Below are 23,357 nucleotides of genomic sequence, written 5' to 3'. Positions count from 1 at the left end.
CGGCCCTTTTTTTTTTTTTTGGAATGGGGTTTCGCTCTTGTTGCCCAGGCTGGAGTGCAGTGGCGCGATCTCAGCTCACCGAAACCTCCGTCTCCCGGGTTCAAGCGATTCTCCTGCCTGAGCCTCCCAAGTAGCTGGGATTATAGGCATGTGCCACCACGCCCAGCTAATTTTGTATTTTCAGTAGAGATGGGGTTTCTCCATGTTGGTCAGGCTGGTCTAGAACTCCCGACCTCAGGTGATCCACCCACCTCGGCCTCCCAAAGTGGTAGGATTACAGGTGTGAGCCACTGTGCCTGGCCATAAAGCCCTCTTTCTAGTTGGCCAAACAGCTCCTAGGCTCCCAAAGGGACACTACTCCAGGCTGGGAGGCTAGGCAGATAGAATGCTAAGGACTTCCAAGGGGAGACAGGGAAGGAGAGAAGCCTGGTGAAGTGGCCGGAGCTTGACGTAACCCAGAGAGAGTATGCTCAAAACTGGCCCATGGATGCCAGGCTGGGCTAGCACAGGCAGGCGTGGGGTGGCTGATGCTGGGATCCCCAGTACGTGGTCATTTACCGCTTCTCCACACTGAGCACTGCAGTTTACAAAGAGCTGTAGCATAAAGAGATTGCATTTTGCAACTACAAAAATAGCAAAGATTGTAGTGAAAACAGATAACTCTCATCCACTGACGGAGGTTATGGCCTTTTGTAGGGAAATAAAGTGATGTTTATCAGAAGCTATAAAATGCTCATACTCTCTGACCCTGTAAAAATATGTCTGGGAGTTTGTCCTAAGGAAAGAATCTAAGATGAACAGAAACATTTTTGTAGAAGGCTGTTCTTCATGGCCCATTTTATGATGGGGGGAAAAGAATCTAGTGTCAAGCTAACTGCAACAGCAGGGAATTGGTTAAATCAACCACGTGACAACCATAAATAGAACAGCTCACAGGACATTTCTGCAGACAGAATGAATCTGTGAAGTCAGATGTCAGAACAGTGGTTATACCCTTTGTAGGGTGTGAGTGACACAGATGTGTTCGGTTTTTGAAAATTCACACAGCATACTTACAATGTATTCAGTTTTCTGCCGGCATATTAGATGTCAATAAAAGGTTTTTTAGAAGATATCTTTGAAGAATGTTTAATGCTCAGAAAAAAGTGTTATGTAAGATACAAAACCAGGCTGGGTGTGGTGCCTCACACCTGTAATCCTAGCAATTTGGGAGGCAGAGATGGGCAGATCACCGGAGGTTGGGAGTTCAACCTGGCCAACATGATGAAACCCTCTGTCTACTGAAAATACAAAAATTAGCTGAGTGTGGTGGAACACGCCTGTAATCCCAGCTACTTGGGAGGCTGAGGCAGGGGAATCGCTTGAACTCAGGAGGTGGAGGTTGCAGTGAGCCAACACCATGCCACTGCACTCCAGCCTGGGTGACAGAGCAAGGCTCAGTCTCAAAAAAAATAAAAATAAAAAAGATACCAAACTGACTATACAGTTCCATATACATTATAGAAAAAACAGGAAATTACTACACAAAAATATTAACAGTAACTTTCTCTCTAGGTAGTGGGTGTGTGGGAGACCTTTTTTTTTCACAGCTGTCTATATATTTTTTCTTTATGGCTACATATATTTTTCTAAACTCTCTAACTTATAATACTTTAAAAATGTACACAATGGATTTCATGTATATTCTTTTGTTTGTTTGTTTGTTTTGAGATGGAGTTTCACTCTTGTTGCCCAGGCTGGAGTGCAATGGCATGATCTTGGCTCACTGCAACCTCCGCCTCCCGGGTTCAGGTGATTTTCCTGCCTCAGCCTCCTAAGCAGCTGGGATTACAGGTGCCCGCCACCACACCCAGCTAATTTTGTATTTTTAGTAGAGACAGGGTTTCTCCATGTTGGTCAGGCTCGTCTTGAACTCCTGACCTCGTGATCCACCTGCTGTCACCTCCCAAAGTGCTGGGATTACAGGCGTGAGCCACCATGCCCAGTCGTGTGTTCTTACCTAATGCCCACAACAACCCTGGGAGGTGGGCACAAGTCTTTTTTTGTTTGTTTGTTTTTTTGAAACAGAGCCTCGCTCTGTCGCCCAGGCTGGAGTGCAGTGGCGCGATCTCGGCTGACTGCAACCTCCACCTCCCAGGTTCAAGCGATTCTTTGGCCTCAGCCTCCTGAGTAGCTGGGATTACAGGCACACGCCACCATGCCCAGCTAGCTAATTTTTATGTTTTTAGTAGAGATGAGGTTTCATCATATTGGCCAGGATGGTCTCAATCTCCTGACCTCATAATCCACCTGTCTCGGCCTCCCAAAGTGCTGGGATAACAGGCGTGAGCCACCGTGCCCGGCCTCTTTTTTTTTTTTTTTTTTTTTTGAGACAGAGTCTTGCTCTGTCACCCAGGCTGCAGTGAAATGGCACGATCTGGGCTCACCGCAACCTCTGCCTCCTGGGTTCAAGCAATTCTCCTGCCTCAGCCTCTTGAGTAGCTGGGATTACCCTGAGTAGCCGGGATTACAGGCCTGCACCACCACGCCTGGCTAATTTTTGTATCTTTAGTAGAGACGGGGTTTTACCATGTTGGTCGGGCTGGTCTCAAACTGCTGATCTCGTGATTCGCCCACCGTGGCCTCCCAAAGTGCTGGGAGCACCTACCACCACGCCCGGCTATATTTTTAGTAGAGACGGGGTTTCACCATGTTAGCCAGGTTGGTCTCGATCTCCTGACCTCATGATCCGCCTGCCTCGGCCTCCCAAAGTGCTGGGATTACAGGCATGAGCCACCGCGCCCGGCCGCTTCAGGCACTTTCTATTTCAACCTCCCGGATCTGGGTGGACAGCTGGGAAGAGCCACGTCTGAGATAATCTGACTGAAAACGGGACAAAGTGCTCCATGATGGAAGCACCCTGCTGCCCTCAGCAGGGACTGTGACCAGGACAGAAGTGATGGAGGACAAGCAGCAGCTGATGTCGAGGACTTCCTGAAGCCAAGGACGCCCTGGGGTGGGCGTCGCCTCCCCAGCAAGCTGTCTCCTGAAAACCAGGTGCTTTCCACCCCCATCTACTGACTTCCTCCCACTTCACTTATTATCTGGGCAGAAGGCTGTCACCTGGTACATCAGACACAGAAAGAACAAGAGAAAAGGCCATGTGCCTCCTCCACCAGGCCCAGGCCAAGCTCTTGCCCATTCTGGCTGGGCCACGCGGCGGGCTTGGACAAGGCTCTGCCTGCCTTGTGAGGAGCAGTGGGAAGAGCATTCAGAAGACCAGAGAGATAGAATTCCTAGATGGCACTGGAAGACTCAGCCTGTGGCCCTGGCTTGCCAGGACTGGCTGAGACTCCCAATTCAGGCCCTTCCCCTTCTGCCGCTGCCCTCTGGGTCTGTCCCTGAGCCCACACTTCCTCCTGCTCGCACGCAATCATCCAGGATCTCAAAGAGCAGCTTGGGACAGTGCCAGAATTTTACATGTCAGAGTGCTTCAAACTGGTCAGGAAAGGAGTGCATCTTTCTAAAATTTACCAATAGAAAACAGAAAGCAGGGCAAGATGGTCTCACTCTACTACACACCCCGAGGACAGCATCAGGAGGTGAGTTTGCTCGCCTGTGAGCCCAGAGCTGGCTCAACCATAAACGGGTCTTTCAAGCCTCGGCATTCGACCAGTCTTCAGCCCTGAATCAGGACGTGTCTGGACCGGCCAGAGTTATTACGTATGTTTGGCTCACAGAACCCACATTGGTACAGAAACCACTGACACTAAAGGCACAAAATAAGACAACACTAACGATTCTTATAAATGATAAACAACTGCAACCATCTCAGAAACACCACAGGATTATAATAGTCAATCCTCACATCTGGACAAAAGTCCTTCCTTTTCATATGCTGTTTCTCACTCCTGTAAGGAAAGAGGCTTGTATTATTATCCCTTTGAAAGGTGAGGAAAGCGAGGCTTAAAGATGCTTCCCAAGATCACCCAGCTTCAATTAATAGAAACTAGGTCTGACTCCTCATCCAGTGCTCTCCCCTAAATATAAACCAGCTCCTTCATGAGAAGAGGGGAGGCATTAAGGCAGGTGGTCTAGCACCCACAGGCAGGGAGGGAAAGTAAAGAACGTGGCATTAGGCTACACTGGGGATCTGGGCAAAGCCCCAATGCACTTCCCAGCAGGTACTCACCCCAGGAGCTTGCTGTGGTCCAGCTGGTGGCTGGGGGGCATTCGACAGGCACTAAACACAATGATCTTCCGCCCATACTTGTCATCTCCTAGGTATGGAGAAAGACGGAGCGCAGTGGGTTGAAGGGGAACCAAAAGAAGTGAGGCGAGGAACTTAAAGGGGCCAGGCATGCTGAGCTGAGCCAGTTACCACAGGGGCCGGAGCGCCCATGCAGACAGACCTCTGGGCAGCCTCCCGCACTCAAGGGTGTCCCACTGAAGAGAGAGACAGCTTGCTTTCAGGGTTACTGAGCTGGGGTATTTAAAAAAAAAAAAAAAAAAAAAAATTTTTTTTTTTTTTTTGTGATGGGGTCGTTCTTTCACCCAGTCTGGAATGTAGTGGCACAATCACAGCTCACTGTAGTCTCCATCTCCTGGGCTCCAGAGAGCCTCCTACTTCAGCCTCCCAAGCAGGCAGGGCTATAGGGGAGCACCACCATACCCGGTGAAATTTTAAAAATTTTTTGTAGAGACAGATCTCACTATCTTGCCCAGGCTGGGTCTTGAGCTCCTGACTTCCTCCTACCTCAGCCTCCCAAAGTGCTCGGATTACAGACGTGAGCCACCGCACCCAGCCAACATCACTTTTTAAAAAGTCATGCCGGCCAGGGACAGTGGTTCACGCCTGCAATCCCAGTACTTTGGGAGGCCAAACCAGGGGATCACCTGAGGTCAGGAATTACGAGACCAGCCCGGCCAACATGGTGAAACCGCATCTCTACTAAAAATACAAAAATTAGCTGGGTGTGGTGGTGCACGCCTGTAGTCCCAGCTACTGGGGAGGCAGAGGCAGGAAAATTGCTTGAACCTGGGAGGCAGAGGTTGTAGTGAGCTGAGCTGGCGCCACTGTACTCCAGCCGGGGTGACAGAGCAAGAGTGTCTCAATTTAAAAAAAAAAAAAAAAAAAAAAAAAAAAAAGTCATGCCTGGTGCAGAAAACCCAAATATCCATCAGCGGATAAAGGATGTAGTTAATCCATGCAATGGCATACTGTTTGGTCATAAAAAGGAATGAAGTACTGATACATGCTACCATGTGAATGAACCTCCAAAACACTATGCCAAGTGAAAGCTGGTCACTAAAGGCCACCAACTCTATGATTCCAGTTACATGAGGCGTCTAGATAGGTACGTGCATAGAGACAGGAAGCAAAGTATTGGTTTCCAGGTGCTGGGAGGAGGGGGAAGGAGGACAGGTCGCTTAGTGGGTACAGCGTGGTATGAGTACGGGTGGTGAAAATGTTTTGGAATTAGATGGAGGTGATAACTGTATGACAATATGCACTAAGTATTATACCACTGAATTGTACACTGCAAACTGATGAATTTTGTTATGTGACTCTTATCTCAATTTTTTTTTTTTTTTTTTTTTTTCAGATGGAGTCTCGTTATGTCACCCAGGCTGGAATGCAGTGGCACAGTCTCGGCTCACTGCAATCTCCGCCTGCCAGGTTCAAGCGATTCTCCTGACTCGGTTTCCTGAGTAGCTGAGATTACAGGCACCTGCCACGGTGCCTGGCTAATATTTGTATTTTTAGTAGAGACAGAGTGTCACCAAGCTGATCTCAAACTCCTGACCTCGTGATCCACCCGCCTCGGCCTCCCAAAGCAATGGGATTACAGGCATGAGTCACCATGTCCAGCTCTTACCTCAATTTTTTAAAAATGCTCACTAAAGCATTTGTGATCTTGCCAAATAGTCGTAAGTCTACACTTTTCCATAAGCACCCCCACTGAGCAATGTGTATTTGGAAAGTCTCTTGAAGTTACCTTCTCAGCATGTTTGAGGCCACTGACGAAATCAGTCTGATTACTAAACAGTCATGTCTCATTTCTGACCACTGACAATCGCTTTCTGATTTTATTACTAGAATTTTTTTTAAGAGATGGTGGTCTTGGCCGGGGGTGGTGGCTCACGCCTATAATCCCAGCACTTTGGGAGGCCAAGGTGGGCGGATCACGAACAAGGTCAGGAGATTGAGACCATCCTGGCTAACACGGTGAAACCCTGTCTCTACTAAAAATACAAAAAACAGCCGGGCATGGTGGCGGGCACCTGTAATCCTAGCTACTAGGGAGGCTGAGGCAGGAGAATGGCATGAACCTGGGAGGCGGAGCTTGCAGTGAGCCGAGATTGCGCCACTGCACTCCAGCCTGGGCGACAGAGCGAGACTTCGTCTCAAAATAAATAAATAAAAATAAAAATAAAAGAGATGGGGGTTTCGTTGTGTTGCCCAGGCTGTTCTTGAACTCCTGGCTTTAGGTGATCCTCTCACCTCAGCTTCCTAAGTAGCTGAGACTACAGGTGTGCACCACTGCACCCAGCTTATTACTAGTATTATGGACGACACTGGCTTTGATTGACTTCTGTAGGCTTCTAAGCATTCTATCCTTTCCAATTAAGATATTCTAGGGCCCCCACCAACCCTTAAGACTCAACGCAGGCATAATCGCCTCCTGGAAACCTGTGTCCTTGCCCTCTTTCCCCAGACAGGTTAGCTGCCCCTTTTCATGGTTCCCAGCATAAACCATCCCCCATCACCATCTTGACCCTTTGCTCTCCTGTAGAGTTGTTTATGTACCTGTCTCCCTGACAGGCTCGTGAGCAGCTCAAAGACAGAGGCTGTGTCTCATTGTGTTTGTTCTTTTTCTTATTTTACTCCTGGCAAGCTGTGATTGACTTTGTTTTTTTTTAAGAGACGGGGTCTCGCTCTGTCGCCCAGGCTGGAGTGCAGTGGCACAATCGTAGCTCACTACAGCCTTGAACTCCAGGCACATGCCATCCCACCTGCTTAATTAAAAACAATTTCTTTTGAGACAGGATCTTTCTATGTGGCCCAGGCTAGTCTTGAACTCCTGCCTCAGCTTTCCAGTAGCTGGGATTACAGCTGCATACCACGGCACCTGCAGTCTCCAGTACTGGTCCAGCGTCCGGCACGTGGCAGGTATTCAAGACGTTTTGGTGGCCTGCACAAAATCACAGGTCACCATTAAACTACGGGATGCCTGGTTCTGGTTCTATTTCTGTGTTTTCTTTTCTTTTTTTTTTTTTTTTTGATAGAGTCTCTATCATCCAGGGTGGAGTGCCATGGAGTGATCTGCGCTCACTGCAACCACCACCTCCTGAGTTCAAGAGATTCTCCTGCCTCAGCCTCCCAAGTAGCAGGGACTACAGGCGGATGCCAGCACACCTGGCTAATTTTTTTTTTTTTTTTTTTTTGAGATGGAGTTTCGCTCTTGTTACCCAGGCTGGAGTGCAATGGCGCGATCTCAGCTCACTGCAACCTCCGCCTCCTGGGTTCAAGTGATTATCCTGCCTCAGCTTCCTGAGTAGCTGAGCTTACAGGCATGCCCCACCACGCCCGGCTAATTTTTGTATTTTTAGTAGAGACAGGGTTTCACCATGTTGGTCAAGCTGGTCTCGAACTCCTGACATCAGGTGATCCGCCCGCCTCAGCCTCCCAAAGTGCTGGGATTACAGGCGTGAGCCACCATGCCCAGCCTTAATTTTTGTATTTTTAGTAGAGACAGGGTTTCACCATGTTAGCCAGGCTGGTGTCCAACTCCTGACAGATGATCCGCACGCCTCAGCCTCCCAAAGTATTGGGATTATAGGCATGAGTCACAGCACCTGGCCTCTATGTTTGTTCTTGATTATGCTTTGGTTATGGGTCAGAGTGCTTCAGACAGTGAGTTTCCCAAAGCTCTGGACAGAACGTCTCTAGATTTGCCAGAAGAGAATCCTCTACTAGCCTGTCTGCAGAGGAGGTGCAGCTCCATCCTGGAAGGTCTGTTTTAAAGGACCAGGTGGCACCTGCTCTCTTTCGTACCCCAGCCTAGATCCTGAGGTGCTGAGATCCCGGAGGCCAGCTGGGGGTGGCTCTGGGGCTATGTGCCTACTCTGATTCACTTCCCACTGGCTCTGACAGTGGAAGGAAAAGCAAACTGGCAGGGGCCAGGGCCAAAGGGTTAGACTGGCAAGCCCAGCCTCCCTACAGTCTGCAGCTTCAGAAACCCCTGAGATGCCTACCACCAGCCTGGGGAGAGGGGCCTCATCTGCCTACCTCTTTCTAAGCAGAGGAAATGCCCAGGATATAGGGGAAATGCTCAAGGACCATGAGGGCTACCAAAAGAATCTTTCCTTCCAGCCCGTGAGTCCCCGTGCCTCACACCTGCACCGGCAGCAAGGCAGGCCTCATTAGCTGGCAGATTTGAGGATTCAGCCAGGGCAGAAAGTCTGTGAGGCCCCTGGCTCTAAAATTTAAGAGGTAGAAACTCGTTAGGGAAGCTGTTGTGGGGAAGGCTGGAGGCCCATGGTGCCTCCTCTCCGCTGGCCACAGTACTTTGTAAGTGGGAAGCTGTGGGTTCTCAACCAGGGCTCCACCAATGCACTCAGCAGACACAGCACCTCCATGATGTTATATGACAAATATTACAAGCATGTGTATTTTTTTTTTTTTTTTTTGTGAGACAGTCTCGCTCTGTCGCCCAGGCTGAAGTGAAGTGGCGTGATCTCAGCTCACTGCAATCTCTACCTCCTCGGTTCAAGCGATTCTCCTGCCTCAGCCTCCTGAGTAGCTGGGATTATAGGCATGTGCCACCACACCCAACTAATGTTGTATTTTTAGTAGAGACAGGGTTTCTCTGTGTTCGTCAGGCTGGTCTCGAACTCCTGACCTTGTGATCCGCCAGCCTTGGCCTCCCAAAGTGCTGGGATTACAGATGTGAGCCACCGTACCCAGCCGCACTTCTTTTTTTCAGTCAAAGAGATCCCCCTCTATCCTGGGGATACGTTTCATAATTGCAAAGTGGACTGTAACCAGTTTTAAGAACCACTTCACCACTTCACTAGACTGTAAGCTTTTTTTTTTTTGAGTCAGGATCTTGCTCTATCACCCAGGCTGGAATGCAGTGGTGCAATCATAGCTGGCTGCAGCCTCCAACTCCTGGGTTGAAAGGGTCCTCCCACCTCAGCCTCCCAAGTAGCTGGGACTACAGGCACAGGCTACTACACCTGGCTAATTTTTTATTATTTTTGTAGAGACAGGGTTTCACTATGTTGCCCAGGCTGGTATTAAACTCCTGGCCTCAAGCAATCCTCTCACCTCACCTTCCAAAGCACTGGGATTACAGATTACTGAGCCACCACGCTCAGCTGGCTGTTAGCGTTTTGAAGGAGGGGAGTTGTGTTTTTCCTTACTGAATCCCTAATGCAGACTACAAGTCTCATTTCAGGGTACTTTTTTGTCGCCCAGGCTGGAATACAGTGGCGCGATCTCCGCTCACTGCAAACTCCACCTCTACCTTCAAGTGATTCTCCTGCCTCAGCCTCCTGAGTAGGTGGGATTACAGGCACCCGCCACCACGCCGGCTAGTTTTATTTTTTGTATTTTTAGTAGAAGACGGGATTTCGCCATGTTGGCCTGGCTGGTCTCCAACTCCTGGCCTCAAGTGATCCACCCACCTCGGCCTCCCAAAGTGTTGTTTCAGGGTTCTGTGAATGCACACTGAATGAAGCCAGGATGAAGATGTGGGCAAAAAGGGGGTCGGTCAGATGGTGAGACTCCCAGATAGTCGAGGAATGAGGGGATGGGCAACACTAGGTCTAGCTCCTCCCTCTGGCTTCCTGAGTGGGTCCCAATGCCCAAGTCCTTGGGTAGCTTAGTATTTGCCAGCAGGCAGGGCAGCTGCTGCTACAAGCAGCACATGGAAAGCAGCTCAAAACTCCCCGGCCTAATCTCAGATCAGAGCCAGCGCCTGCCCAGGAGCTTTTTAATATTTTTTTGAGATGGAGTCTTGCTCTGTCGCCCTGGCTGGAGTGCAGTGGCGCGATCTTGGCTCACTGCACCCTCCGCCTCCCAGGTTCAAGTGATTCTCCTACCTCAGCCTCCCAAGTAGCTGGGATTACAGGCGCCCACCACCACGACTGGCTAATTTTTCTCTTTTCTTTTTTTTTTTTTTTTTTTGTATTTTTAGTAGAGATGGGGTTTCACTATGTTGGCCAGGCTGGTCTTGAACACCTGACCTCGTGATCCACCCGCCTTGGCTTCCCAAAGTGCTGGGACTACAGGCTTGAGCAAAGGCCCGGCCCTGCCCAGGAGCTTTAAAGACAAAGGAGCTGGCAGCTCTAGTGTCTCCAGGGCACTGGGGGGAAGACTCAATGAGGAGGGAGCGCCAGCATTTGTGCAAAGCACCAGGGAGAGACAAGCCGCCTGAGAAGGAGGCCTCTGCATTCCCCAGATACCAATCAGGAACTCTCCCAGGGTGGCCCTGGAGTTAATCAGCAACAGGTCTCCCCAGGCATTCTGGGCCCCCTCAAACCAGCCGCACCCACAACCAGACCAGCAGGCCTGGAACCTGGCAGGTAGGGCTGGAACAACGGAGCCAGTCACATGCTACAGCCAGCTCACACATTTGTTAAGCTGTTCAATTGTCAGGAATTTTGCAAGCCAGTTGACGTCACGTTGGTAGCTAGAGATCTGCGAGGCAGAAGCTGCAAACGCTACAAATCATGGCCTTTTTTCCCCTCTCCAGAGAGCCATTTACCAGCACACCACTGGAAAGAACCCACTGGGACTGAGTCAAATCTGACCCTGGGGCATGACAACCATTCCCAGCAGGGAGATCAGGGGCTGCAGGGGAGCTGAGGCTGTAACCCACCCTCCCTTCCTACAAGGGCTTCTCCCGGACATCCCCACGGTCTCATCAAATGAGTGCCTGGTGATGCCAATCCAGCCTCCTCTCAGCAATCAGGGAGGCACATCCAGGGGGACACCATCACCCAGAAGGTCCCTGAGCCACCACTCAGAGGCCATTGCCCAAGACCAGAACCTCCTTTCCCTTTGGGGTCTGGGTGTGTCCCCACCCAGCCTACCCCACCCCCATCCTATCTCCTGTAAATCTTCTGCTATTTCCGACTCCCAGGCACCACCAGCTCCCAGCTCCCCAGGGTGGGGCTGCAATTAAGCTAGCCCCATCTGGCCTCCACCGAGAGCCCTTCCTGATCCACAACCCCAGAGGTCGCAGCCCAGAGAGGCCAAGCACAGACAGCCAGGACGGACACCTACCTGGCTGGGCCCCCTCAGGCTCATCGCAGTCTGGGGAAATAGAAACGAATTGCAGCTCTGTGTGGGGGATGTGGGGAAGGAGGTGTCACCCACGGAGGTGGGGAGGGGCAGGTTCCCCCAGCTCTGCCTTGACCACACAGGCCAGGATGATGTCAGGACAGAAACTCCTTCACATCAGGTACCCCCCAGATTCCAGTCAAGTTCAGAACCCTCAGGGTGACTCTCCTGTGCCCAATTCAGGACCAGACTGGGGAAAAAACCCTCAGCCTTACTTCTGCAGAGGGCGAGTGAGGCCAGAGCCAAGGCCCTCAACCCAGACTAGGGCAGGCACCAGGAATACAAATGCCATGGAAACACCTTTGACCTTCGGGGCAATCCTCTCAACTGCCCCCTCCCTCTCCAAGCCCAGCACCCCCATGGCCGGACAGGTTTCTTCCAGGGCCACTGTCCGCCAGGTTCTCCTTGCCCACGCCAATGCCTCCGAGCAGGGCCATGCTGCCACCTGCTTATGAATGCCTGGCCTCACCAGCGAGGACAGACAAATGTTAGGGAAAAGACAAAGGATCCTGGATTCCAGCTGCTCCTTCTGAAGTGGGGCCCTAAGGGCAGCAACCACCTCATCAGCCTGACTCTCCTGCTCCTGGTTTCTTCTGGGTCCCCTCTTATGAACAGGAGGGAGGGAGCTCCCTGAGACAGAGACCTAAGCGCGGCTCCGCACCCATTCTCAGCAGGGCAGCACATCTGCCAGGAACCTGATTCTCCAGGAAGCATGTGGCCTGCCCACTTCTGGAGAGAGGCTCTGCCCATTCCAGACTTCCCAGGAAGGACTGGCACTCTCCATCCTCCCCAGTAACTGATGGGGTGGAAAAGCCAACATTAGGGTGGAGGGGTAGGAGGGGAATAGAATGAGGGGAAGGGAAGGCCACTTATTCAAGGCCAGCTATGTTCTGGCTCCAGGCTAGGCCCTGACATGCATTCATTATTGTAACCCACAAGGAAGACATGAGAGTTCAGAGAGCAGAGCTGGAGATCAAACCCAGGGCTTTCTGACTTCAAAGCCACTAGGCCACATGGCTCCCCACATGCCCCCTGCAAGTGGAAACAATGGGGCCATAGGTCAGGAGGTGGCTGCAGGTGAGCACATTAAATGGCAATGAGGAGTCTGCACTTTTAAAGAACAATGCATGTCCAGGGCCAGGGCTCAGACTGCAGGGAGGCCCATCCCCTGTGGTGGGAGGGGCTGACTTCCTGAGGCCAGGAGCTCTGAGGATTAGGAAAACAGTGCTGGGTGCACTCACCTGCCACCTCCACGATCTGGTGCCGGGCGATGTCATAGTACGGGTCATCCCACTTCAGGTGTGTGACAGGTTCCGGGGAGCTGCTTTTGGAGTCATCTGAGGAACACAGCAGGGTCAGGGGACAAGCCAGGGGGCTGGCACCATGCTCTGCCCCAGAGGCATGCTGTCTGGCCCTTCCCCAAGTAAGGCCTGTGCTCCCCGCCTAAACCTGGGACTGGTCTGCCCCCTCCTGCCCTCCTGGCGTCTCCCTTCAGCAGCAGTGGTACATCCCCCTCTAAAGCGCCTGTAGCTGCCTGAGATCAGACACAGCCCACCTGACTTGGGGAAGTCAGGCATTTCATCCGAGGGCCAGTTCTTCTCATCGATGGAGGCCAGCTTCAGCTGGTTCAGAGCTTCGCTGGTGTCATCCAAGGTCAGATCATCCTGCAGCTCTGACAGCGGATCCATGGCCAAGCCTGTCCCCGACAGTCTTGCCCTGCAGAACCTTAAGAGAAACCTGGGAGAGAGGAGAACAGGTGGCAGGTCAGTGACCCGCTATTTTCACCTTCTGCAACCTCCACCGCATGCCCTCCTGCCCCTACCCTTCCCTCTCCCAGGCTCCCCATCCCTATTCCTCAACACTCCTCATCCCCGCCAAGAGCTCCACGTAGCTCTGGGTTCTCCTGGCTCTGTGGCTCACACGTGTTGCCAGAAAAGGCAGCTGGGGCAGAGGATGGCACAGCTCGGCGCCTCCCTCCAGGTCCTGCAGCTGGGGAGGGAAGAGCTGTGCCAGGTCCTGTGCTGCCTGCCACCCAGCTGGCTCAGTGATGCAGTCCCAGCTGCAGAGGGCAGAGGTCCATGCCTCTCTCCTCAGAAGACCTGGACACAGAAGCCTCCCAGGCTCCAGCAGTTACAGGGGTAGAAATGTTGTAAGAATCTAAGGAACATACTGGGCGCCGTGGCTCACGCCTGTAATCCCAGCACTTTAGGAGGCTAAGGCGGGAGGATCACCTGAGGTCAGGAGTTCAAGACCAGCCTGGCCAACATGGTGAAACCCTATCTCTACTAAAAATACAAAAAAATAGCTGGGCATGGTGGCAGGCACCTGCGGTCCCAGCTACGCGGGAGGCTGAGGCAGGAGAATCACTTGAACCCAAGAGGCAGAGGTTGCAGTGAGCTAAGATTGCACCAAATGCACTCCAACCGGGGCAACAAGAGTGAAACTCCATCTCAAAAAAAAAAAAAAAAAGAGGAAGAAAAGAAAAGAAAAAAAAACTAAGGAACATAGGGTGTCCAAACCCATTCCACGCCTGAAAAAGGTCACCTGTGGTCCTGGCCACTCCATCCCTCATTCCTGGCCCAGAGGGGAGGAGGGAGCCAAAGACTACAGGGTCCCAGAAAAAAATGGCTATGACTGGCCGGGCACGGTGGCTCACGCCTGTAACCCCAGCACTTTGGGAGACCGAGGCGGGAGGATTGCCTGAGGTCAGGAGTTCAAGACTAGCCTGACCAGCATGGTGAAACCCTGTCTCTACTAAAAATACAAAAACTAGCCGAGCGTGGTGGCAGGCACCTGTGATCCCAACTACACAGGAAGCCGAGGCAGGAGAATCACTTGAACCCGGGAGGCGGAGGTTGCAGTGACCAGAGATTGCGCCATTGCACTCCAGCCTGGGCGACACAGCAAGACTCCGTCTCAAAAAAAAAAAAAAACGGGGGGGGGGCTATGGCTGAGGGGCCCAGCTGGGTTTGTTTCAGGACAGGAACTAGCAGCAGGGGATGTGGAATTGCCTGCCAGTCATCACACACAGTCTGCAGGCTCCTAGGGGCGTCCAAGCCCACTCTTACTCTGCAGGGTGCTCCTGACACCAGTTTCAAAGTGGAAAGGTCGACTGCCCTAAGGATTGGAGGGCACAGATGGGAAAGGGGGATGCTTGCGATGTCCGGAGTGCTGAGACAAGGAGGTGACCAGTGGAACAACAGCTCCAGCAGGCACGGGGCAGAGCCGACCACCAAGCTGGGTTTCTCCAGGTCTGGAATCTGGCCAGAAGGCTGCAGCCACATGCAGCCTGGGGGTAGGCACCTCTGCCCTCAGCCCTAATGGGAAGCAACTCCCTCTCCCGCCACAAGCTCTCCACATGAGGGAGGGGAGTTTTCAGTTCAATCTATTCAGTCTGACCCCAAGGAAGAGGCTGTTCCATGTCCAGCTGTATTCCTGGAGCCCCAAAACTGACATATATGGTCAGAGAATCAGCAGGGCAGATAAGCAGAACAGACAAGCCCTGGGAGTGGGCAGGAAGAAGAGGGGGAGAGCTGCCATCCCAGAGCCACAGACTCTGGGAGGTGAGGAAGCTAGCACAGGGAAATTGTAACATCAAGTAGTAGAAACGAAGTATCCTGCCTGTTTAAGACACCAGCCACCCACAAGCCTGCTGTACTCTGCAAAATACACCCAACTCTGAGATTAATTTTTCCATTCTCGGCAGGTAAACCTTTACAAAAACTTAAGGATCACCTTAGGCAATCACTTTTGGGAAGTTGTAGACTTTTCTGAAATTGGTAACATTTGTGAACTTTTTCCCTAAGAAAAGTTAGTAGATGTATGCAATTTTAAGAGGTTCATACACCTTCTGAGAATCACTGTTTAAGAACTTCTGGCCTATTCAGAATAACACCTGACATATAGTAAACGCTATCATTTGTTGAATGACTGAACCAATTAATTCATCTTCTAAGTAAAGAAGGGAACCGATACTTGTTGAGGGCCTATATAAGACCATGAACTGGGGACACAACTCAACTTCACAATAGCACTGATGAGGCATGTTCTACTAAGCCCATTTTACAGTGAAGAAAGAGAGGACCAGCCGGGCGTGGTGGTTCACGGCTGTAATCCCAGCACTTTGAGGTGGATCACGAGGTCAGGAGTTCAAGACCAGCCTGGCCAACATGGTGAAACCCCTTCTCTACAAAAATACAAAAATTAGCTGGGCATGGTGGCGTGTGCCTGTAATCTCAGTTACTCAGAAGGCTGAGGCAGGAGCATTGCTTGAACCAGGACCCGGGAGGTGGAGGTTGCAGTGAGCCGATATCGCGCCACTGCACTCCAGCCTGGGCTACAGGGCAAAACTCCGTGTCAAAAAAAAAAAAAGAGAGAGAAAGAGAGAAAGAAAGTGAGGACCAGAAAAAAATAAGCCAGTTGCTGAGGGTCATACTACGAGCAGAGGCAGGACTTCAATCCATGTCTGTCTGTAGCGGTCTCTTGGTGAGGGTCATCACCTCAACAATTATCTAAGTGGCTGTCATTCATGCCAATTCTCAAGTTCATTGAGGTGGCCACAAAAGAGCAAACTAAAGCCTCTCCCTAATATTCTCTTTTTTTTGTTTTTTGAGCAGCAGTCTCGCTCTGTCGCCCGGGACTGGGAGTGACGTGCCAGATCTCAGCTCACTTTGCAAGCTCCGCCTCCCGGGTTTACGCTCATTCTCCTGCCTCAGGCCTTGCCCGAGAGCTGGGACTACGGCGTCCCGCACCTCGCCCAGCTAGTTTTTGTATTTTTAGTAGAGACGGTTTCCACCGTCGTTAGCCAAGTATTTGGTCTCGATCTCCTGACTCGTGATTCGCCCGTCTCGGCACTCCCAACAGTGCTGGATACAGGCTGAGCACACCGGCGCCCGGCCCACATATTCTCTTTTACACAGAACATAGATAGCAACTTGAAACCATATTCTTGCAGGGCACAGTGCCTCACACCTGTAATCTCAGCACTTTGGGAGGCCGAGGCGGGCAGATCCTGAGGTCAGGATTTGGAGACCAGCCTGGCCAAGATGGTGAAACCCCATCTCTACTAAAAATACAAAAATCAGCCGGGTATGGTGGCGCGCGCCTGTAGTCCCAGTTACTTGGGAGGTTGAGGCAGAAAAATCGCTTGAACCTGGAAGGCGGAGGTTGCAGTAAGCCGAGATCACGCCACTGCACTCCAGCCCGGGCAACAGAGTGAGACTCCGTCTAAAAAAAAAAAAGAAAAGAAATAATATTTTCAATGTTGGAGTTGGCCTCCCAGTTGCAAATCCCACCACAATACAGCAGCAATTACAACTCTCAACTACAATTAGGTTTGCATAGAGCTTCATGATTTACAAAGCCCAGGTTACGTATTGCAGCTATCCCATTTCACAAATTAAGAAGTTGAACTGAGGCTGGGCGCAGTGGCTCAAGCCTATAATCCCAGCACTTTGGGAGGCCGAGGCGGGAGGATCAGGAGGTCAGGAGTTCGAGACCAGCCTGGCCAACATGGTGAAACCCCGTCTCTACTAAAAATACAAAAAGTAGCCGGGCGTGATGGCGGACGCCTGTAATCCAGCTACTCAAGAGACTGAGGCTGGAGAATCGCTTGAATCAGGGAGGCGGAGGTTGCAGTGAGCCGAGACTCCAGCCTGGGCAACAAGAGTGAAACTCCGTCTTAAAAAAAGAAATACGTTGAACTGAAAGCGTGGCCTAGTAAGTGGTAAGGAGGAACATTTCCCCCAAATTTCTTGTTATTAGTGCTTTGCCAGATCAGATATGGGAGATTTCCCCCTCCCGCCAGCTTGCTGGATGACAGCGATCCGGCCTGGACTCTGCCCTGGGGAAGACAGGAAGAAGGCAGTGAAAATGGTTAAGTCCTCTTATTGCAGGCGCCAAAATGGGGCAGAAACCCTGCAGGAAGTCCAGGCCTCCGAGTCCAATTCCACCCCCGTTCCCCTCCTCGGATCTGCTCGGGTCCTCCCCATCCGGACCCCATCCCTTCGGACTACCTGGCCAGCTCCTTTCCTTTCCCCATCCCCACCCGGTGAGACCCCGCGCCCAGCAGCTCACCGCGCTCGGGCACTGCTCCCTCTGCCACGCCTGTCAAAGCTCGGCAAACATCCGGCTCCGAGGTGGAACGGGAACCGCCCCCTCCCGCTCGCCTCTATCCCCAACAACTTCCGCCACACCTCTAACCCACTTCCGGTCCCAAACATGGCCTTTCCAGAAGCCCCGCCCACTTCCTGCACTCACCGCCTAAGTGCCTGCCCCGGGGAGGTAACAGCAAAACCGTCCGACTCGTCACTCCCAAAAAGAGGTGGCTGGAACAACAGTTCCGCTTTTCCAGCTACTGGAATCCCTGGTGCACCTCCGGAATCCTAGGTTCTCATTGCTCTCGAACAGAGTTCTGCCTCCCCAGTACTCCCAAACTCCCAGTCTTGTGCACCAATGAGGTCCAACTCTGAGGCTTCTTTCCTGAGAAAAATATTTGAAAGTCCGTTACTGTTTCCTGGAGGAGCTGAGAAGAGGACGCTCACTTCCGGCGTAGGGAGGCTTTCTGACCCGGAATGGAGGAGGCGGAGGAGCTGCTCTTGGAGGGGAAGAACGCGCTGCAACTCGGTAAGTGACCTGCGATGTCCGCGACCCTCAACCTTGGCCCAGATGGATCTGACGCTCTCTGGTCAGCTTTCTGCTTAGTCTCCTCTCCTCCCGATCCCAGGATCCTCCAGTGTCCTCAGAGTCTCTGGGGGCTTCTGACGAACCCTTGAGCCTCCTCAAACCTTTCAGGGCCCCCCTTAGAGCCCTCACCTGTTCCTCGGGCTCCGCAGGCCCAGCTGGACCTGCGGTTTCCTCCCACACCTTTCCCCACCTCACACCTTCTTGGGCGGCTCCCTCACCGTCTTCTCTTCTCCCTGCAGCCCCGGAGCCGCGCCTGGGCCTGGACTTAGGATGGAACCCCTCTGGAGAAGGCTGTACGCAGGGCCTCAAAGACGTCCCACCCGGGCCGACCCGAGCCATCCTCGCTTTAAAGAGTCTCCCCCGGGGCTTGGCCCTTGGCCCCTCACTCGCCAAGGAACAGCGCTTGGGGGTCTGGTGTGTCGGAGAGCCCCTGCAGCCCGGCCTGCTGTGGGGGCCGCTGGAAGAGGAGTCTGTCTCCAAGGAGAAGGGCGAGGGAGTAAAGCCACGGCAGGAGGAGGTATTGAAGGATAGAGCGGCTTCTCTCCGCCCTTGAAAATGTAGGGGAGGTTTGGACATTTCTAGACAGCTTTTCAATTTGAAGAAAGAGTATTTCAAGAGGTAGGAGATGGTCTTGTCCCTTCTCTTCAGGACTGTCTCCTCCTCTTAGCAGCAGTAGTTAAAGAATGGAGGTTCGGGCCGGGCGCGGTGGCTCAAGCCTGTAATCCCAGCACTTTGGGAGGCCGAGGCGGGCGGATCACAAGGTCAGGAGATCGAGACCATCCTGGCTAACACGGTGAAACCCCGTCTCTACTAAAAAATACAAAAAACTAGCCGGGCGAGGTGGCGGGCGCCTGTAGTCCCAGCTACTCGGGAGGCTGAGGCAGGAGAATGGCGTGAACCCGGGAGGCGGAGCTTGCAGTGAGCTGAGATCTGGCCAGTGCACTCCAGCTTGGGTGACAGAGCGAGACTCCGTCTCAAAAAAAAAAAACAAAAAGAATGGAGGTTCGAAAAGTTGTTTACTTTGTAATCGTGTAGTGTCAGCAGTGAGGAAGGTCAAGAATTAAGGTTTTTGGAATTAAGAAAGCATGGGATCAAATTCCAGCCTTGTCACCTAGTTGGTTAAATTACGTGCCGCATTTAATTCATCTGTGAAGCAAAGCAATGGCTCTCTTGGGATTATATGGAGGCGCTGATGAAATAGTGAAGATAAAAGGTTTCACTGCACGATAAGTACCATTTTATTTTATTTATTTTATTTTTCTTTTTTCTAAGACAGTCTTGGTTTGTCACCCAGCCTGGAGTGCAGTGGCACGATCTCACCTTATTGCAACCTCCACCTCCCAGTTCAAGTGATTCTCATGCCTCAGCCTCCTGAGTAGCTGGGATTGCTGGTGTGCACCACCACACCCAGCTAATTTTTGTATTTTTAGTAGAGACAGGGTTTCACCATGTTGGTCATTCTGGTCTCAAACTCCTGGCCTCAAGTAATCTGCCTGCCTGGGCCTCCCAAAGTGCTAAGATTACAGGTGTGAGCCACCACGCCTGGCCCAATAAATGCCATTTTAAAAAGCTGGTGTTCCTTATTACTTTTTATGTTTAGTACTCACTGGAAGACAGTAACGTGTTCAATTTAGTAATTCTCCATACCCTTGGGAGGGAAGTGAGGAGACAGACTTTTTGGTCCTTACTGAATGAAGAATCAGACAGCACTCTCTTGTTAGAGGAGAACCAGAGGCTTCTAACCTTCCAGGAGTTTCATCTTAAATTTGTCCCAGGAAAGTTTCATCTTGTTTTTTTGTTTGTTTGTTTGTTTGTTTGTTTGTTTGTTTCCTACCCGACCCCGTCGAACACATTTGAGAAGGACTTTTGTTGGTTTATTTCAGAACCTGTCATTAGGTCCATGGGGAGACATGTGTGCCTGTGAGCAGAGTTCTGGCTGGACTAGGTAAGTCAGAGGAGAGTGTGTCATGAATATTCGTTCCTTTGAGGCTTTCTGTTGTGGCTTGGGATGGAACCGGACACTGACTGCCATTCCCTATTCAGTGCTCTTTTGCAGTGAATGTTCCAAAGGCATGGCGTCCTTTAGGACCCAGACTGCCTGAGGACTGGGGCTTTCAGGGAAGACCACTTGAATAGTGAGCATCTCATAGCTGGCTGTTACTTTGCATTGCAGCTTGGTGCAGCGGGGCAGACTGGAGAGTGAAGGAAATGTGGCCCCAGTGCGGATCAGCGAGAGGCTCCATCTGCAAGTGTACCAGCTGGTGCTGCCAGGCTTTGAACTGCTGCTGTGGCCCTGGCCTTCCTCTGAGGGCCCAAGTCTCACCCATACCAGGCTGGACAGAGAGGCAGCTGTAGAAGTGGTGACAGAAGTGGGGTCTGCTGTTCAGCAGGAAGTGGCCTCCCCTGGGGAGGATGCAGCAGAACCTTGCACAGGTATGTGTCAAATAAATGCTGGTTCCCCAGCAATTTCCCCACCAAAACAACCTGTTGATAAGACAAAACAGAGTTTATGGCTCATTGCGGTAAGGAAGGACACTATAGAGTCTTAGTAGCTTTTCAAAATCTGTTTGAAGGTGGATGTTTCAACATGGGATAGGAGGGTGGGGCTTGATTACTATTGGGTAAGGATTGTGACTGAATAGCTTAGGGTTGGTAGATACAGCAAGGTTAGAATTTTCAGGCAAGGGACAGTCTCGGACTATAAATTGTCATTCAGTGCTTTCTGTTTGAAGAGCAACAGGTCTGTTCTTTGGAATAACAATATAGATATTTGCAACTTTTACCTTCTTAAGAGCTTCCTGGAATAGTAAGGAAGAGAGTAAGCTTTGTATGTACAGGGTTTCCAGCCTCCCATGTTTCTTCTCTCTGGTGTGGGGGTTCTTTTATGTTACAGATGAGCTACGGTGGGAAGGGGTTTTTGTGTGTGTGTGTGTTTTTTTTTTTTTTTAAGATGGAGTCTCACTCTGTCACCCAGGCTGGAGTGCGATGGCATGGTCTCAGCTCACTGCAACCTCCACCTCCCAGGTTCAAACGATTCTCCTGCCTCAGCCTCAGCTCATTTTTTTTTGTATTTTTAGTAGAGATGGGGTTTCACCATGTTGGCCAGGCTGGTCTCGAACTCATGGCCTCAAGTGGTCCGCCTATCTCAGCCTCCCAAAGTGCTAGGATTACAAGTGTGAGCCACCATGCCTGGCTGGAAGGGGGTCTTGAATCACATCCTAAATATGTCTCTAGGGGGCGAACAAGGGGATCCTTCATCTGGGATGGCCTTATTCTAGCGATTATCCAGATGGCCAGGACCCCATGGCTCTCAGGATTGCGTCTCCAAAAGGCGCCTAAGGCTGGACAGGAAGATGTATGGAGTGTGCACCCCATGCTCCAGGGAAGAGACTGGCATCATTGCTCCCTCTAAGGCTTAGGGACTGGGTGGGAGAAACATCTATTCCTGTAATTCCCTGGTAACACCACCGGGATTGACGCTCCCTAACCCCAGCACCCCATCCTTGCCTTCAGATCCTGGTTCCCACTCACCCCCTGGCATCCAAGCAGAGAGTATGGTGAGCCCTGGACTTAAGTTCCCAACCCAGGACCAACTTTCCAAGGATAGCCAGCCACTTGGCCCATTGCTTCAGGATGGCAACATGGATGAGGAATACCCACCCCAGGCACAGATGCCACCTGAACTTCAGAGCAACTCGGCTACCCAGCAGGACCCAGATGGCAGTGGAGCCAGTTTCTCATCTGCCAGGGGCACCCAGCTGCGTGGCTACCTGGCCAAGAAGTTACACAGCCCCAGTGATCAGTGCCCACCCAGAGCAAAGACCCCAGAGCCTGGAGCCCAGCAGCCTGGCTTCACTACTCTCTCATGGAGCCCTCCTGGCCCAGCAGGAAGCTCCCCAAAGCAGAGGCGACGGTACCGGTGTGGAGAGTGTGGCAAGGCATTCCTGCAGCTGTGCCACCTAAAGAAGCACGCATTCGTGCACACAGGCCACAAGCCCTTTCTTTGCACTGAGTGTGGCAAGAGCTATAGCTCAGAGGAGAGCTTCAAAGCACACGTGCTGGGCCACCGTGGGGTGCGTCCCTTCCCCTGCCCACAATGCGACAAGGCCTATGGCACCCAGCGAGACCTTAAAGAGCACCAGGTGGTACATTCAGGTGCCCGGCCCTTTGCTTGTGACCAGTGTGGCAAGGCCTTTGCCCGCCGGCCCTCCCTGCGGCTGCATCGCAAGACCCACCAGGTGCCAGCTGCCCCTGCCCCTTGCCCATGCCCTGTGTGTGGGCGACCCCTGGCCAACCAGGGCTCCCTGCGGAACCATATGAGGCTCCACACAGGAGAAAAGCCCTTCCTGTGCCCGCACTGTGGCCGGGCGTTCCGTCAGCGGGGCAACCTGCGTGGGCATTTGCGGCTCCACACCGGAGAGCGTCCTTACCGCTGCCCGCACTGTGCCGATGCCTTCCCCCAGCTGCCTGAACTGCGGCGCCATCTCATCTCCCACACCGGGGAGGCCCACTTGTGCCCCGTGTGTGGCAAGGCCCTCCGAGACCCACACACGCTGCGAGCTCACGAGCGCCTGCACTCTGGAGAGAGGCCCTTTCCCTGTCCCCAGTGTGGCCGTGCTTACACGCTGGCCACCAAGCTGCGGCGCCACCTCAAATCTCACTTGGAGGACAAGCCCTACCGCTGCCCCACCTGTGGCATGGGCTATACCCTCCCGCAGAGCCTCAGGCGGCACCAGCTCAGTCACCGGCCCGAGGTACCCTGCAGCCCACCCTCTGTGCCTTCTGCTGCTTCTGAGCCCACCATGGTGCTCCTGCAGGCTGAGCCACAACTGCTGGACACACACAGAGAGGAGGAAGTCTCCCCTGCCAGGGATGTTGTTGAGGTCACCATTTCAGAGAGCCAGGAGAAGTGCTTCATGGTGCCAGAGGAGCCGGGTGCTGCCCCCAGCCTGGTGCTAATCCATAAGGACGTGGGCCTCGGCGCCTGGGCAGAGGTGGTGGAGGTGGAGATGGGCACCTGACAGCTTTACCTTTTCCTGACACGGTTCCATAAAGACCTGTGCTTTCTCACTGCTGCGTGTCTGCATCTTCTTTCTTGGGGTTGCCTAGTAGGGATTAGAGTCTACTATGAGAGACAGATCAAGGACTTCCCTTCCCGCTTAGGAACCACCAAATCGAGTTCTAAGCCTGCTAGGTCAAACCTCTTCTGAAGCAGAGGTCTTTGTGTTGACATCCGGTAGAGCTTGTTCCGCCTCCTTCCCTAGGAGCGCCACAGGGTGCTTATTGCTTAAGCACTGCTGCAGGCACCCGGTGAGGCAGTGGTCGTTGGCAGCGCTACTGC

General features: G+C 52.2%; 2 protein-coding genes across 4 annotated transcripts in view; one reads left to right on the top strand and one right to left on the bottom strand.

The window, feature by feature from the left end:
- ARHGAP1 (Rho GTPase activating protein 1) overlaps positions 1–17,517 on the bottom strand; it is a 24,408-nt gene extending 6,891 nt beyond the window's left edge. Inside the window, exons 1-5 of one of the 3 annotated variants that reach the window (XM_017861997.1) lie at positions 17,408–17,514; positions 12,888–13,069; positions 12,574–12,669; positions 11,276–11,332; positions 4,172–4,259 (exon numbers count right to left, since the gene is read on the bottom strand). In XM_017861997.1, coding sequence (XP_017717486.1) covers positions 4,172–4,259; positions 11,276–11,332; positions 12,574–12,669; positions 12,888–13,020 — 374 coding nt within the window. In that variant the 5' untranslated portion in view covers positions 13,021–13,069; positions 17,408–17,514. Of the gene's footprint in view, positions 1–4,171; positions 4,260–11,275; positions 11,333–12,573; positions 12,670–12,887; positions 13,070–17,407 lie in introns of all 3 variants that reach the window. The other 2 variants (XM_017861998.1, XM_017861999.1) reach the window with 2 other exon arrangements.
- A 78-nt stretch (positions 17,518–17,595) lies between these two features.
- ZNF408 (zinc finger protein 408) lies at positions 17,596–23,090 on the top strand. Its single transcript, XM_017861985.1, has 5 exons — positions 17,596–17,956; positions 18,256–18,533; positions 19,900–19,961; positions 20,190–20,449; positions 21,530–23,090. Exons 1-5 carry the CDS (start codon positions 17,905–17,907, stop codon positions 23,035–23,037), a joined length of 2,160 nt encoding a protein of 719 aa, XP_017717474.1. The 5' UTR covers positions 17,596–17,904; the 3' UTR covers positions 23,038–23,090.
- Positions 23,091–23,357: the final 267 nt, after the last annotated feature.

This window comes from Rhinopithecus bieti, unplaced genomic scaffold (assembly GCF_001698545.2).
Source record: "Rhinopithecus bieti isolate Rb0 unplaced genomic scaffold, ASM169854v2 scaffold_61533, whole genome shotgun sequence".
Lineage (NCBI taxonomy): Eukaryota > Metazoa > Chordata > Mammalia > Primates > Cercopithecidae > Rhinopithecus > Rhinopithecus bieti.
This window is presented reverse-complemented; position numbering and strand designations above follow the sequence as displayed.